This window comes from Equus quagga, chromosome 14 (genome assembly GCF_021613505.1).
Source record: "Equus quagga isolate Etosha38 chromosome 14, UCLA_HA_Equagga_1.0, whole genome shotgun sequence".
NCBI lineage: Eukaryota > Metazoa > Chordata > Mammalia > Perissodactyla > Equidae > Equus > Equus quagga.
This window is the reverse complement of record NC_060280.1, coordinates 19,551,200-19,568,552: the sequence shown is the minus strand read 5'-3', so window position 1 is coordinate 19,568,552 and position 17,353 is coordinate 19,551,200. Positions and strand designations below refer to the sequence as shown.

At 37.8% G+C, this 17,353-nt stretch overlaps 1 protein-coding gene across 7 annotated transcripts in view; it reads left to right on the top strand.

Moving 5' to 3' along the window:
* The window catches only part of ZNF143 (zinc finger protein 143), a 62,498-nt gene extending 45,360 nt beyond the window's left edge, over positions 1-17,138 (top strand). For 2 of the 7 annotated variants that reach the window (XM_046638465.1, XM_046638466.1), the window contains exons 12-16: positions 574-801; positions 2,990-3,138; positions 5,892-6,053; positions 14,645-14,791; positions 15,646-17,134. In XM_046638465.1, the coding sequence (XP_046494421.1) occupies positions 574-801; positions 2,990-3,138; positions 5,892-6,053; positions 14,645-14,791; positions 15,646-15,729 (770 nt within the window). In that variant the 3' untranslated portion in view covers positions 15,730-17,134. Of the gene's footprint in view, positions 1-573; positions 802-2,989; positions 3,139-5,891; positions 6,054-14,644; positions 14,792-15,645 lie in introns of all 7 variants that reach the window. The other 5 variants (XM_046638463.1, XM_046638462.1, XM_046638468.1 and 2 more) reach the window with 5 other exon arrangements.
* Positions 17,139-17,353: the final 215 nt, after the last annotated feature.

The window sequence follows — 17,353 nt, the reverse complement described above, 5'->3', positions numbered from 1 at the left end:
TTTTTACTTCCCTTTGTATTGCCTAGTTGTTTTCAGAGAATATTCAGTACCTTTGATTGGGTGTAAGAAGACAGGTGAGGTTAATATGAAACACATATGTCCTTTTAGATGTACTGAAGTGTCCAAACTGTGTCTAATAGACTTTTTAGAAAATCCTTTTTTATTATCTTCATAAAACCCTTAGGGTAAGCTGCGTTCATTATAGTAAAAATTGCATTTATTATTGTCCTTATTAGTATAGTATCATTAATGATAGCTTATCTGGTTATAGGTAACAATAAACTACGGTTTCATCGAAGCTTAGAGTTAAACTGGGCAACATCTCCACCCTTACTGTTCTCGTCCCTTGAAATGAAGGGACGAGATCGCACTCAGGATTCAGACCACCTTTTGAACCAAGTCAAAACCATGGTTAGGGAGTCTTTTCTTGTGTGCTGCCTCCTGGCAGGATAGAAAGAGATTTGACAACTATTATTTTTGCCATTACAGGCTTCTCCTCTCCCCAGGGAAGTATGGAGTGATTATGCCTTCATATGTAAAAGCTGATTTTTTTGTGTGCTGTGCTTTACTTAGGGGAAAAGCCATATGTTTGTACAGTCCCTGGGTGTGACAAAAGGTTTACAGAATATTCCAGTTTGTACAAACATCATGTTGTTCACACTCACTCCAAACCATACAACTGTAACCACTGTGGGAAGACATACAAGCAGATCTCCACGCTGGCCATGCACAAACGGACGGCCCACAACGACACTGAGCCCATCGAGGAGGAGCAGGAAGCCTTCTTCGAGCCTCCCCCAGGTGAGGGTTTGTCTAGTACGTCTGTCCCTGTGTTTGAGAATCAACAGTAATGAACGTGTTTATGATTCATAGCATCTTCTCAAATCATGAATTTTCATTCAAATCATCACACAAACATATAATTTACAACTGTGATAAGTGCTATCAAAGAAGGGTACTTTGTGCTCTAGGATGTTTAAGAAGGGAACTTAGTCTAGTCTGGAAGGTCAGAGAAAGCTTCCTTGAGGAAGTGACTTTTGGAAAGATCTAGAAGGTGAATAGGGGTTAACTAGGTGGAGAGGCAGGGGTTGGAGGGAGGAGAACAGGGAGCAAAGGCAAGAGAATGTTCCAAATAGAGGGAATGGCACATGCAAAAAGCCCTGAGCTCAGAGAGAGCAAAGTAAGTTGGAGAGACTGAAAGAACCCTGCCAGTGTGGCACTTCTGCCTGGGAAGGTGGGAAGTGAGGCAGGGCAGCTAGATTATTTGGGTGCCTTAAGGATGCTGGTCTTAAGAGCAGTGAAGCACTCTCAAATAACTCTTAGTTGATTCATGTGCTATTAGGTAGTGTTGTAGGAGACAAAAACACTCATTTCAATCAGAATAAACTTGTGAAAAAAAATATTTTAGAGAATTACATTCTACGATTTCAGTTAAATAACTCAACATAGGAAAATAGGCAAAGTGAAGTAGGTTTTTCTAAAACAAACAAAAAAATAGGTTGTCTTACTGTTTCATTGAGTACCTCCTGAATGAAGTAAATCTGAAAATGAAAAGAAAACATCTTTTCCCATTCTTAACAACTGATGTTGAAACGCTGAAAAACATTTAGGTGAAGAAAGTTGGTTGGAGAATAATGGAAAGAACAGATCACTCACTGCCTGCTCACGTGATTCCCCGTGGTTCTCATTTGTCTTTCAGATCTCTGTCGTATGATGGCAAGAAAGCAGCAATTCCCTCAGTCTTGAATGCTGTGTTATTTTCTAGCCAAAGCACCGTAGTGTGCGTGGTTAGATGTTAGAACAAGGGCTGAATCCTTACAGCTAGAAAGCAAGCTTTAGTGATGTCAAACTTAGATTTTAAGACTCTTCCTTTTTTAAGCTTCCTCAGTCTCTTCCTTAAATGTTGATATTTCAGATTGTCAGAACTTCTTGCATTCTAGAAAATAGTACATAATATACATTTTGTTTTAAAAAAAAAACAACTAAGATTGTTTTTCCAAGAATAGGGATGGACTTGTGTTCCTCTTCTCTCATGTGATCCCCTAAATTTTGTACCCCATTGAAATTAGTGGTTCACAGGTAGGTGTGGAACAGAACAAAGAGAAATGAAGTAAAGACTGCCATGGCCATTACACCTGATGACCACAGCCTCATGAGTGCATGTGTCAACCACTAACTTTGAGAACTCTCTTAAATTAGCAAATTAAATCCTTCTTTGAAGGAAAAAAAACACATTTACCCTCCTTCTGGCTTTATGGGAGTGCAAGGTGATAGAAGAAAAGAGGGATCAGTAATCTTTCTAGTTGCCAAGTATAGCAGTAATAGACTGTTGAAATTGCTGTTTACTTGCTGGTTCTTTATGAAATAAAGGAGTGGATGGGAGTTCCTGTTCTGTCACTTATTAAATGATTAACCTTACCCCAGATAATCTCCCATTAACATTGTCTGTACACAATGATGTCATTGTGTACTGATGACTTGCAATCAGTCTCTTGTGTTAAAGAGTAAGGAACTTAGTAAGTTGTGTTTACACATCATTCTGGTTTGTGGTTAATGTGTATGAAGATTGTCTTATCATTTTTAACGGCTTCTTAAGTGACTGCAAGAACCTCGTTGTTGCGTACTTGTGATCTTGGAAGGGTTATTTGTCCGTCGGTCTTCCTGTGCAGTTCTCCCCCTCGGCTGCCCCAACACACATGCCCAGTATCACTAATTACTCTAACTAAGAGAATAAGAGAGGTCTCCCAAAATTAGGACACTTAAATCATATTTGGAAAGATTTGGTTTGATCTGTTTTGATTTGGTTTGGCTTTGCAAAAGTGGAGGTGGAGGAATTGGAAGGAGGTGCTGGAAGCCATTTTCATGATTTAGAATATAATTATATATGCAGTCTAACTTGTATATGTTTCTCTGTAGCATTTAAAATATCCTCTGTTTTCTAAGCAGCTTGGTTGTTTGGTCAAATAAATGATTCATTTGTTTTAAACAGGTCAAAATGAAGATGTTCTTAAAGGGTCCCAGATCACATATGTTACAGGTGTAGAAGGAGATGATGTTGTGTCTACACAAGTAGCCACAGTAACCCAGTCTGCGTTGAGTCAGCAAGTTACACTCATATCCCAGGACGGGACCCAGCATGTAAGTATCCACCAAAAGCCAAACAGTTAAATAATATTTCTCTGAACCTGGGCTTGAGAGGCAGGTTGGGTCTCAGTTGAGGAAAGCCTTGAATATCAGGGCACAAAGTTTGGACATCAGCTTGTAGACAGTGCTCGATCTCCTGAGAGTTTTTCAGTAGTCTGCTGAAAGAGAGTACATGCAGGAAGATTATGGAGAGAGAAGGTTTGAGACTCTGTAGAATTCAGATGGTGCTATTGGTATAGTTCAAAGGTGAGGTGATGAAGGTCAGAACCACAGTGAAATTGAGGGCTTGAAAAGTAGTGGATCCATGTGAAACACAATTCAGAGAAGGAGTCAGATTGGTGGCTGATTGGATCCAAGAGATGAGATTAAGAAATCAGCAGAGCCTTGGCTGAGGTGATGAGGGTGTGATGGCATCATTAAAAGATCCTGGCGAGGCATTGATGGGCAAACCTGTAAAATTGCCAAAGTGTGGCTGTCTCCCTACCTGGAGTCAAGGGAGTTCACTGAATTGATAGTTTCACAGCTTCACAGAGTACTAGGCCTAATCCTTGTATAAGTCTACTCTGTGGGAGCAAATAAGCATTTTACAATGGAATAAACTCTCTTAGAAAGAGGTCATCAGAAAAATTGAGTATTTCTTAAATGCATTTCCTCATCTCCATCTCTACTGACAATTTAGACTCTTTTCTCTCATCTGACTTCCTGCAATAATACAACTTCTTCCCAGGTATCCAGTCTAATCCTTCCCTAACCATCCTCTACCTTGACACCTTTCTAAACAAACAAACAAGTTTCATTATGCTCCATGCTTAAATCCCCAGCACCTCGCCATCGCTACAGTTCAGACTTCTTACATGGTATTCATGACCTTTCACGATTGGCCTTTAATAGCTTCTCCAGACTCATCTTCCACTACTTCCAGAGCAGCATCTGGCACTCTCGCTGCAACTAATCATTTGCAGTCCCAGAGAGTGTCATATTCTATTATATCTTTGTGACTTTGCCTTCTCTTCACTCTCTGCCTGGTGAACTCCTGAAAATTCTTCAAGAGCCAACTGAGTGGCCATTCTCTATAAGGGCCTTGAAGATTCCTTAGAATCTTCACAGTATTGATAGTTTCCCCAGGAAAAGCAGTGTAATGGCTGTTCTCTGGTAGTCCAACTTGTTATTATTTTCTAGGTACCACCAGCCTAAAATAATTCAGACAATTTCATTTTTAAGTTCTGGCTAAGGCTGTTTTAGCCCCTGGTGGAAAAGGGCATTTGGGGTTCATTAAGCCCCTATATCTACCTTTTCCACAGAGAACTCTCCTTACCTGTCTCTCTCATAGCTTTACCTTCCCTGATTAATCTGCCCTTTGTGTTGATAACTGTCAACATGCTGATGTTAACCAGGAGGCAAGACCTATTCAGGATTGGAAAATACAAAGCACTTGTACCATCCCGTTCGTCTCCCTCCCCATCACTTTTGACATCACCAATTCCATGCAGTACTCTTTGTCCACTGACTGGCATGCGAGAGTAAACATATTTACCAACCCAGTTTTAATTCAGCATCAACCCTAAGACACTTTCTTGAATTAGATCATCACAGACAGAGGCCCTTTGGAGATCATTTGATCTAACCTCCCTCGCTCTCTGTATGGGAAAAATTCCCTCTACAACAGCCCAAAACAGATGAGGCAGTTTCTCCCTTAGGAGGCAGCCTATCCCATTGTTGGATGATTCTAGCCTTTATCAGACTGGAACCTACCACAGTGTCATCCACTCATGGCTCCTCTCTGACCATATAGAATGAGTCTAATCCCTCTTCATCTGTTCCAAAATAACTATTTTCCCCATCCCAATGTTGTGTTTTCTCTAAATGTAACCTTCCCATTTCCTTTAGGAATTAGAGTTCTATTCCATTCCTTTAGTCAATTAAACAATTATTGAACATCTACCCAATGCCCGACATTCTGGTAGACTAATTTGGGGAGTACAGAAAGGGGGATATCATAGTGTCATAGGAGAGAGACGTTCCTAAAATGAACAATTATTTCTCATAATGATGGGTATATAATTAAGGGATATGTAAAGTGTTTTGGCAGCCTGAAGGAAGGAGTAAACGATTCTTCCTGAAGGAATCTTCGAGGCCCTTATTGAGAATGGCCATTCAGTTGGATCTTGAAGAATTTTCAGGAGTTCACCAGGCAGAGTGAAGGGAAGGCAAAGTCACAAAGATATAAGAGAATATGACACTCTCTGGGACTGCAAATGATTAGTTGCAGCAAGAGTGCCAGATGCTGCTCTGGAAGTAGTGGAAGATGAGTCTGGAGAAGCTATTAAAGGCCAATCGTGAAAGGTCATGAATACCATGTAAGAAGTCTGAACTGTAGCAATGGCGAGGTGCTGGGGATTTAAGCAGGGAGCATAATGAAATTTGTTTGTTTGTTTAGAAAGGTGTCCAGGTAGAGGATGGTTAGGGAAGGGTTAGACTGGATACCTGGGAAGAAGTTGTATTATTGCAGGAAGTCAGAAGAGAGAAAAGTAAGAGTCTAAATTGGCAGTAGAGATGGAGAAGAGGAAATGCATTTAAGAAATACTCAATTTTTCTGATGACCTCTTTCTAAGAGAGTTTATTCCATTGTAAAATGCTTATTTGCTCCCACAGAGTAGACTTATACAAGGATTAGGCCTAGTACTTAATAAAGATTGCCAAATATGACAAGAAACATTGACTGATTTGTAAAATACATTGTTTTGCAGGTCAACATATCTCAAGCTGACATGCAAGCCATTGGCAATACCATCACAATGGTAACGCAGGATGGCACGCCCATCACAGTCCCTGCTCATGATGCAGTCATCTCCTCAGCGGGAACACACTCTGTTGCTATGGTTACCGCGGAGGGTACAGAAGGGCAGCAGGTAATTGCTTTTTTCTTTTATATCAATCAATACATATATATCAGTATCAAAACTGTTACCCAGATGTTAAGCACACCAACTTCAGACTGAATCCCAGTTTTACAACTTCTTAGCTACATAACTCTCTGAGTCTCAGTTTTTCCTCAACTGTAAAATAGGAGTGATTGTTGCATCTACCCTATAAGGTTGCTATAAGGATGGAATGAGATAATGCATATAAGTACTTAGCACAGGCATTTACTAAGTGTTCATTATTGGTAGCTCTTTCTGTCATCATCATCAGATACTCATTTGCAAAATTTACTTTGTTTAATTTTTTGAATATATATTATTACATCACATAGTTCAAAAATCAAGAAGTCTTTCCAAGTATGCAGTGCAAAGTCTTCCTCCCGCCCTTGCCTCCGTCAACCAGTTCTTGCACTCATAGAGATAATCCACTTTTATTAGTTTCTTGTGTTTCTCCCAATGATTCATTAAACCTATACAAACAAATACAAATAGTCATCTTACCCCACGTCTTTTTTTATGATAGTAAATGATACTGTTCTTCACCTTGGTTTTTTTTTTTTAACTTAATAATACATATAGAAAATTTTTCTATTTGATTATATGGAGAGAGAGGGCTTCCTAATTCTTTTTTTTTGGGGGGGGGAGGAAGATTGGCCCTAAGCTAATATTTGTTGCCAATCTTCCTCTTTTTGCTTGAGGAAGATTGTCCCTGAGCTAAGATCTGTGCCAAGCTTCCTCTATTTTGTATGTGGGACACTGCCTCAGCATGGCTTGATGAGCGGTGTGTAGGTCCACTCCCGGGATCTGAACCCGCAAACCCCAGGCCACTGAAGTGGAGTCTGTGAACTTAACTACTACGCCACTGGGCTGGCCCCTCCTCATTCTTTTTTTAAGCTATATCATATTCCGCTGTATGGACATGCCATAATTTATTTCAAAGTCTTTTGCTGCTTTAAACAACACATAACCTTGAGCACATGTGATTTTTCACGTGTGTGACTGTATCTGCTAGGTAAATCCCTAGAGTGGAATTGCTGGGTGAAACGATACATGTGTTTATAATTGTGCTGTTGCCACACTTCCCTTCGAGGGTTGTGCCCATCTACATTCCCACCTGCAGCGTTTGAGAGTGCCTCTTTCCCTTCTGCATAGTTAACAGAGTTGTATCAGATTTTAGATTTTTGCCAATATGATGTATCTCTTTGTGGCTTTAATTTTTTGTTTCACTTAAAATAAATGATATTGATTAATACATTTAAAAACTGTTCTTGTACTTTGCTGAGGGCAATGTTGAGTCTCACTACAGCTACCTTACCCTGTTAAATGATGGAGTCTGTCAAAATTAGTAGCTCTCATTCTTCCTGAATTCATTTATAGATTCATTACCATCACAATCAAAATTCCAGCAGGCTTTTTTGAAGATATAATCAGATTCTAAAATTTACATAAAAATGCAAAGGACCTATAAAAACCAAAACAGTCTTGAAAAAGAAAAGTGCAAAGTTGAAAGTCTTATACACCTTGATATACAAAACTCAGAATCATAAAGTTTCTAGAAGAAAAGTGAATATTTTTCCAACTTTTTAAGGCAAAGATTTCTTGGCCAGGATACAAAATGCACTAACAATAAAAGAAAAAACTGATAAATTGGACTTCATCAAAATTAATTCTGCTTACCAAAAGAAAAGACACCATTAAGAAAAAGTTTGGATAAGCCCCAGACTACTATATATATGTGACAGTGGACTTGCATTGAGAATATATAACAGACTTCTACAAATCAACAATAAAAAGATGAACAGCCCATTAAAATGATCGAAATAGAGGCCAGCCCAGTGGTGAAATGGCTAAGTTCACACACTCCACTTTGGCAGCCTGGGATTCACAGATATGGATCCTGGGCGCAGACCTAGCACCACTCGTCAAGCTGTGCTGTGGTGGCATCCCACATAAAATAGAGGAGGATTGGCACAGATGTTAGCTCAGTGACAATCTTCCTCAAACAAAAAGAAGAAGATTGGCAACAGATGTTAGCTCAGGGCCAATCTTCCTCACAAAAAGACAAAATAAAATTTAAAAAAACGACCAAAATACGTAAAATTTTTTTAAATGAGCAAATCATTTGATTGCTCATTTGAACAGACCCCTCACAAAAGAAGATATGTGAATGACAATAACATAAAGTGCTCAGCATCTTTAGTCATCAAAGAAATGCAAATTAAAATCACAGTGAGAAACTATTGCAGGCACAGGAAGATGGCTAAAATTAAAAAACAAAAACAAATGTTGGCAAAGATGTAAAGCAACTAGAACATTCATACACTCTAGTGGGAGTGTAAAATGATGCGACCACTTTGGAAACTGTTTGGCAGTTTCTTATAAGTCGAACATACCTCTGCCCTATGACCCAGCAATTCCACTAGAACATATACTGAACGGTTCCACTTACTCAAAATCCAAGAAGAGACAAAACAAACCCATGGTGAGAAAAATCGGAGAATGCTGCTTGACTGGGGGAAGGAATTGATGGAATGGAGTATGAAGGAACTGTTCTATATCATGTTTTAGCTAGTGGTTTCACAGATGTCTCTGTCAAACTCAACAGAACACCTGAGATTCATGTATTTTTATTATTTGCTAATTACACCTTATGCCAAAACAAAAACAAACAATACCCAACTATCACCTTTCAGGCTGTCTTATGGAATGGTCCCACCCAATCAGTTTGCAGTGATTTCCATGGCTCTAGGATTCCCGGGTGGGTTTATAGCCCAGCTTGGGTAAATACATTTCGTACCAGTTATACTTACAGGTCTGGAAAGATAATGACTCTAAAGCAAACATTCTTATGTAGCTTATCTGTAGCCTATGGACCAGGAAAATTTGCAGGAGAGGCAGCTTTGAGGGCTGGAATGAAGCCAGATAGCTTCCAGCAACTAGGAGTATCATCACAGGGCTGGGGGTTTCACCTGAGGACCAGCTGCTGCCACTGCGCCTTCTGCTGTAACTGCAGGCCACTGGGCAAATGCTGACTCTCCTGTTGGGGTGTTCTGACTCCACCCGAGGATTATCTGTAATGCTTGCATTGGCTGCAGCTGGAAGAAAACAGTTGGTCCTTCCCTAAATCTTTTTTTCTTTAAGTAAGGTAATTGGATGTCTTAGACTCAATTTTCCAGGTGCCTCTGGAATCTGGGTTAGCAAGTATAGACAGCAGAGTCTGTGCTCTCCATCTATTTTAGTAACTTCAGATTACAAACGTAATGTATATTCTTAAAGCCATAGAATAGAGAGTCGAGAAATAAACATTCATATATATAGTCAGTTAAATTTTGACAATTAAAATTTGACCATTCAATGGGAAAGGACAGTCTTTTCAACAAATGGTGCCGGGAAAACTGTATATCCACATGCAAAAGAATGCAGTTGTAACCTTACCTTATACCATAAACAAAAATTAACATGGATTAAATGGAGATAAAACTATAAAACTCATAGAAGAAAACATAGGTGAAAATCTTTATCACCTTAGATTGGGAAATTATTTCTTGTATGATACCAAAAGCACAGGCAGTGAAAGAAAAAAATAGATAAATTGAACTACTACAAAGTTAAAAACATTTGTGTATCAAAGGCCACTACCAAGAGAGTGAAAAGACAACCTACAGAATGAGAGGTAATATTTGCAAATCATATATCTGAGAAGGGATTAATATTTAGAATATATAAAGAATTCCTATAACTCAACAGAAAAACAAGCAAGCCATTTTAAAAATGAGCAAAGGACTTGAATAGACATTTCTCCAAGATTCACAGACGGCTAATTAGCACGTGAAAAGATGTTTAGCATCATTAGTCATTAGGGAAATATAAATCAAAACCACAGTGAGGTACCACTGCACCCCCGTTAAGATGGCTGTTATCCAAAAAATGGAAAATAACTGTTGGCAAGGATGCAGAGAAATTAAAACTCTTGTGCATTGCTCATGGGAATATAAAATGGTGCAGCTGCTGTGGAAACAGTATGGAAAGTTGAACATAAAATTACATGTGATCCTGTAATTCCACTTACAGGTCTATACCCAAAAGAATTTAAAATAGAGACTCAAACTCAAAATCAGCTCTAATCCCTTGATGTTAAAATAACTAGTTTCAACATTTAGGACTATTTACTTCATCTTTTTTTTCTGTGTGTGTGCATGTGTGAACAAAATTAGGATTATAATACAATCTTGTATGCTTGTCATTCACCTAACACTACATTCTGAGCACTTTCTCATATCAATTAAATGTTCTTTTAAAAGGATTTTTAATATTTATAAAATAGTTCATCAAATGGATAGAACATAATTTATTAACTCATTCCACATACATAAGTTGTCGTACAAGCCTCTGATTGTTTTCATAGGAAACAAATTCTAGGCATGGAATTATTAGATTAATGGTGACAACTATTTTAAGCTTCTTGCTACATACTGCCAAATTATTTTCCAGAGCGTTAACAATTATGCCATGGATCTAAAAGCCTTCTTGTTTCACTGTACTCTTGCTAGCATTGAGGATTGTTATTTTATATTTGCATAATTCACAAGCAAAAGTTAGATTCTATTTTTATTTTCATTTGTCTGACCACTAGTGAGGTTGAACATGTTTTTCATATTAGCCTGCAATCTGTTTTTTCTTAACTGAGGCAAAATTTACATACAATGAAATACATAGATTATAAGTTTACAATTCAGTGAGTTGTTAAACATACACAGCCATGTAACCGCCATCCCAAACAAGATACAGAACATTTCCATCTCCCTACAAGGTTCCCTTGTGACCCCTTCCAGTCAGTCTCCACCCTTTTAGGCAACAGCTGTTCTGATTATATTCCTTTTGTCTGTTCTTGAGCTTTGCATAAATGGAACCACAGTATGAATTCCTCTGTATCTGGGTTTTTTATTTAACATAATATTTTGGAGATTTATCCATGTTATCATTTATAATATCAGTTCATTCTTTTTCGTTGCTGAGCAGTATTCTGTTGTAGGAGTGTACCAAAATTTGTTGATACATTCTCCCGTTGATGATCATTTGGGATGCTTCCAGATTGTGCTTATTATGAATAAAGTGGCATTAAAAATTCTAGTACAAGTATGTTTGTAGACATAAGTTCTCATTTGTCTTAGATAAATACCTATTAGTGAAATTGCTGGTCACAGGTATATTTTTTTACCTTTATATGAAAGTGCCGACCAGTTCTCCAAAGTGGCTGGACCATCATACGCGCCCACTAGCAATGTGTGAGAGTTCTGTTTGTTTCGTATCATCACCATTTGAAATTGTTAGTTTTTTAAATCTTAGCTGTTCTAGTGGATGTGAAATGGTATATCATTGTCATTATGATTTGCATGTAAAAAAGTAATACATCATAATCCCAGTTGGTTCTGATGTATTAGCCTTTTTATATATTACTGGATGTAATTTGCTATTTGTGTCAATGTTCATGAGTGATGCTGGTCTCTAATTTTTTAAGGTTCTTCTCTGGTTTCAGTGTCAGTGTTATGCTTGCCTCATAAAACAAATTGAAAAGTGTTCCCTTCTCCACTATTTTCTGATAGAGTTTGTGTAAGATTGGTATTATTTCTTCCTAAAAGTTCGATAGAATTCACCAGTGAAACCATCTGGGCCTGGAGGTTTCCTTGTGGAGAATTTTTCTTATTATGAATTCGAGTTTTTAAATAGATATAGTGCTTTCAAGTTATCTATTTCTTCTTGTACCCATTTTGATAAGTTTTGTTTTTGAAGGAGTTTGTTTCATCTAAGTTCTCATGTTTATGACATAAAGTAGTTCGTAATATTTCCTATCCCTTTAATGTCTGTAGGATCTGAAGTGCTGTTCCCTCTTCCATTCCTGATATTAATAATTTGCATTTTCTTTCTCTTGCTCATCTTTCTATGGCTTTATGAATTTTATTAATCATTCACAGAACAGATTTTTACTTTTATTAATTTTATCTCATTTTATCTCATTTATTCCATTTTTTATGTCATTGATTTCTGTTCGAACATTTCATTATTTCCTTCTATTTACTTTGTGTTTATTATTCTTTTTCTGTCTACCTAAAATGGAAACTAAAATCATTCATTTTAAACCTCCTTTTCTAATATAAGCATTTAAAGCTATAAATTTCCCTCTAAGAATTGCTTTAGCTTCAATTCACAAATTTTGATACATTATTTTAAAATTTTCTGTCAATTTGAAATATTTTCTAGTTTCTCTCATTTCTTCTTTTACCCATAGATTATTTAGACTTACATGGCTTAATTTTTAATATCTTCTACTTTTCTAGATATCTTATTGTTCTTTATTTTTAATTTAATTCTGTTATGGTCATAGAACATGTTCTGTAAGGTTTTTTTTCAAATTTGAGACTTGTTTTCCATGTGTATTTCATTGATTCCTGTTGTATTCCATATTTATTTGAAACGAATGTGTATTCTGCACTTGTTGGGTGTAGTGTGCTATAATATAAAATAGGTTAAAGTGGTTGACAGTGTTGTCCAAATATCTTACAGCCTTATTAATTTTTCGTATCTTTGTTCTATCAGTTACTAAGAAAAAAGGAATTAACATCTCCAGCCATGATTGTGGATTTGTATCATGTCTCTCTTTGAGTTCTGTTAGTTTTTTTTGTTTGGTTGGTTTTTGGGTGGTTTTTTTTTTTTTTTTTTGAGGAAGATTAGCCCTGAGCTAACATCTGCTGCCAGTCCTCCTCCTCTTGCTGAGGAAGACTGGCCCTGAGCTAACATCCGTGCCCATGTTCCTCTACTTTATATGTGGGATGCCTGCCACAACATGGCTTGCTAAGTGGTGCCATGTCTGCACCCAGGATCTGAACCCGTGAACCCCAGGCCGCCAAAGCAGAACATGCAAACTTAACGGCTGCACCACCTGGCTGGCCCCTCTGTTAGTTTTTTTACTTCCAGTATTTTAAAGCTCTCTTATTAGGTGCATACATATTTCATTTTAATTCCTCAAATGACTTCCTAACTGTGCCCTTCTGTGTTATTTTTTTGTGGTTGCTCCAGAGATTACAATATGCATCCTCAAGTTACTGCAGTCTACTTAGACTTAATATTGTCCTACTTTACATAAAGCCTCAGAACCTTGAAACAGTATATTTTCATGCATGCCCCCATTCTTTGTGCAATTGTGATATATTTTACATCTGCATATGTTATAACCCCCATAATGTAATATTATATTTTAGCATTAAACTTTTAATCTTTTATGTAAGTTATAGGAGGATGGGAAAGAATACTTTATACTTATCCACTAATTTATCATTACCAGTGCCTTTCATTCCTTGCTGTAGATTTGCGTTTCCATATGGAATCAGCCCTTTGGCCTGAAGCTTATGCTTTAGCATTATTTGTAGTGCAGATCTACAGTGACAAATTCTCTATTTTTATTTATGTGAAAATATACTATTTTGCCTTTGTTTTTGAAAAGTATTTTTGTTTTGAAGGATATTATTGCTAGATACAGAATTTTTGGTTGGCAGTTATTTTTTTTCTTTCAGCACTTTAAATTGTCTCTGTCCTTCATTGTGTCTGATGAGAAGGCAGCCATCTTCATATCACTGTTCCCCTGTATATAATACATCACTTCTCCTCTGGCTGTTTTCTAGATTTTTTCTTTATATTTGCTTTTTAGCAATTTGATTATGATGTGGTTTTCTTTGTATTTATCCTCTAGCCTTCTTATATATAATTGTAAGACATACAACATTATAAAACATCATATATTAACGTATTTTGGTTTGGTTTTTTTGTTTTTTGTTTTTTACCAGATTTAGGAAAAGCTCAGCTATTATTTCATCAAAAAGTTTTTATTCTGCATCATTCTGTGTCTCTTTTCCTTTTTGGACTCCAATTATTATTCTGTCTAGAAAAAGCTATATTTGTGGTTTAAGAGCTACAAAAGCATTTTAACCACTCTGGCTAGATGCTTCAGGAACAAAATAGATTCATATAGATTTCCTGGAATCTAAAATGGAAAATGAGTATAACAAGATATGTTGCCATTTATCAGTAATGCTACTGGTCCTTTCAATTTTCCTGGTTAAATGGAAATCTAGTTTTAAATGCAACAGGTAAACAGGAGAAAAGAGTATGTTATCTACCACTGTTCCAAACTTGAAGATAAGTAGACATTTGAGATATGAATTAGTTCACATGCGTAACTTCCCAGGCAGCCACTTAGGGGTAATAGAACCTAGGCAGTCATGTCTCCCCTGGCTGATGGAGCCTGCTGTAGCAGCTCCACTTGTCCAGGGTCCTCCACCCTGTTTGGCCATTGGCTCCCTTCATAACCTTAGATAAGTCCATTTTTCCTGAGCCTCAGCTTCCTCAAATAAAAAAGAAGAATCCAGAATAGACAATATATAAGGTCTCCTCCAGCTTTCGGCTTCTACAAGTCTATGGTCAGGGGAGTATTTCTTTTTGAATGTGAAGACAATCCCTTGCATTAAATGGATTTTAACCTACTTAAATCATAGTTTTAATTCTTCTGTGTATTTTATTTTTTTAAGGTTGCAATTGTGGCTCAGGACTTGGCAGCGTTCCATACTGCCTCATCAGAAATGGGACACCAACAGCACAGCCATCACTTAGTAACCACAGAAACCAGACCTCTGACCTTAGTGGCAACATCCAATGGCACCCAGATTGCAGTTCAAGTGAGTACCAGGGCCGCTGTCCTCAGTTGACTACAGCCCTACCCCTAGCTCTCAAGCTCGCACACTGTGCTTTATGCATAACCCTTACCGGAGGCAGGGCACAGAAGGATCTGTGTCACTTAGCCACTTTAAGGAAATTGCTGGAGTTGAGATGGACTCAAAGAGACCAACACTTTGTTCTCTACTATCTTTGCATATTCTAGGGGAATTTATAACAAGACAAATAAAGCTCTGGTATATATCCTTGTGTGCACCCGGCCAACCATCTTTACTCTCAAAAGAAAAGTCTAATTAGGCAGGATTCTATAAAACTCTTAAGAGCTGCTCCTTGGAAATGAACCTGTGTAAACATAGACCCTAAATTAGTCCTCTCAGAATCACTGCGCAGCCCTGTTTTCCAGTGGGGAAGGTCAGAAGACCAAAACATACCATTCTCCAGGAAGTCACTGGATTCGAGCAAGAATCGAGTGCTCGCTGCAGATTACCTTTCTTTGCAGAGAGTTGTTTTTCATGTGTTTACCTGGAAAAGGGTTAGAACACATGCTGGAAAATGCCAGCGATTGGTTTTAGTTTAGTCTATGGGCATAGACGCCAAAGGCTCAGGAAGCGTTCTAAATATCTCCATTGGAAAAGATGAGCATCTCTGTCCCTTGCATGTGTGAAGATTTATCAAAATCCTAAACAAGGAAACTGCATTCTTCTCCCCTGCAGGAATTTGTTTTTGCCCTCTTACTGACTAGATCAACAGCAGCATCTTAACAAGCCCCGGTGTCAGAATTACAGAGAGAAATTTTACTTCTGGCGTATGATGTTTCTTTGACATTAACTTGGCTTTGTGCACGTTCCTGTTTCAGCTTGGAGAACAGCCATCTCTGGAAGAAGCCATCAGAATAGCATCCAGGATCCAACAAGGAGAAACGCCAGGCTTGGATGATTAATCCTCAGAGCAGCGGGGCAATAGCGCAAGAGGAGCCTTTCACCTGCAGGCAGCAGAGATCCGTGAAGCCCGGGCCCAGGAAAATTAGAAGCTTTCCGTTCCTGAAACACTGTACACATTCTTATGCAAGAGTGGAGAACATTTTATTCTTAACACTTTTGTGTATATAATCCTTGGAATAGATTCCCAAACTGATTCATTGTGTACAAGGAAGTATGAAATTGGGGCAATATAGTAAATTTTCGTGTTACTCTTTTATCAAATCGCAAACTCCTAGAGTCTACATGCAAGACCAGTGATGTCTTACGGAGTCTTATGATGGATTTTTAACTTACTGTGAAAAAAAAAATAAAGGCTGTATCTAAAATGTCAAAGGTTCTATACGTCAAACAATCATAATTCCAAAAGCCATCATGGATAACAAAGGATGTGAAGCCTTCAGATATTTCCCCCAGTTGGTAGAGTGTCTGCAGTTTTTGTTCTACTGTATCCTTTTCCATTTTTATTTGTATCTCACAGTTTGAAGACTATTCATTATAGTTTTCCATCCCTGTTGAATACCCACTCTTCAAGCTAAAGTGCTAATTATATTAGCATTACATTGGATTATGTATAAAATCACAAAGTTTGGTTATTTAAAATTAAAAAGTTAAATTCAGTGCTTTGTTTTTGTTAAAGATTTTATTACTTAGTGTTCAGTTTTTTGTTACTGTTTTTTAAAAATAATGAACTATCAAAGTTTGACCACAGGCTGGAGCCCGGGATAAGAGTGCTGTAATCGGAAATGGCTTTACTCTGAAAATTAGGCTAGCGGGATGGTGTAAATTATTTATTTTTGCTTGTGTACTTTTGTTTTAAAGCTTATTTACCCTAAAGTTTATTATTAATTTTGAATACAGCAATTTTTAAAATGTTACCTTTATATTTGTTTTATTAAATTGGTATGGGGTGGCGAAAAGTGTTGCAGAAAATACCACAAATGTAATAGATTATAACCCAGCACACATATACTGAGTATATTATGTGCCAAGCACAGAATAAGTACTTTTCCGTACATTTTTATGTACTCATAACAATTTTGTGAGATATATGGGATTTATCTCCATTTGTACAGGAGCAAACTGAGGGTCCAAAGAGGTTAAGTGTCTTGCCCCGGCCTCACAGCTGTGAAGAGGCAGGGCACAGACTGAGAACCCGGACTTGGCTTCTCCCGAGTCCACTGTGTCTTTCGGCCACACCACAACTGCCTTCTCAGATGATAATTTGTGGCAGAGATTATCCAGATGAGCTTTGGTGATTTCTGATTGCCTAGAGACCTGAGCACTTGAAAAACCACCTCTGATGTCAGAAATTCAGCGTAGAGTCCACCAAAGCCCCCAAAAATAAAGGGGGTGGAGTGAAGGGTTGTCCTGCGGCAACCGCTCTTTCACTATCGTTCACCGTGCTTTGTTGGCAGAGCTGAAGTGTGGCTGGTTTTCATTTCAAGCTTTACAGTAAAAAGGAAAAAATGTTGTGCTGTTTTATTTAATATAAATGTTATCTTTGATCAGTTTCTTTGAAGTCTTGCTAGAAAGGTCAAGACTTAGTCATTTGAAATGGGAAACCCTTCAGGGTTGGGCAGGGGG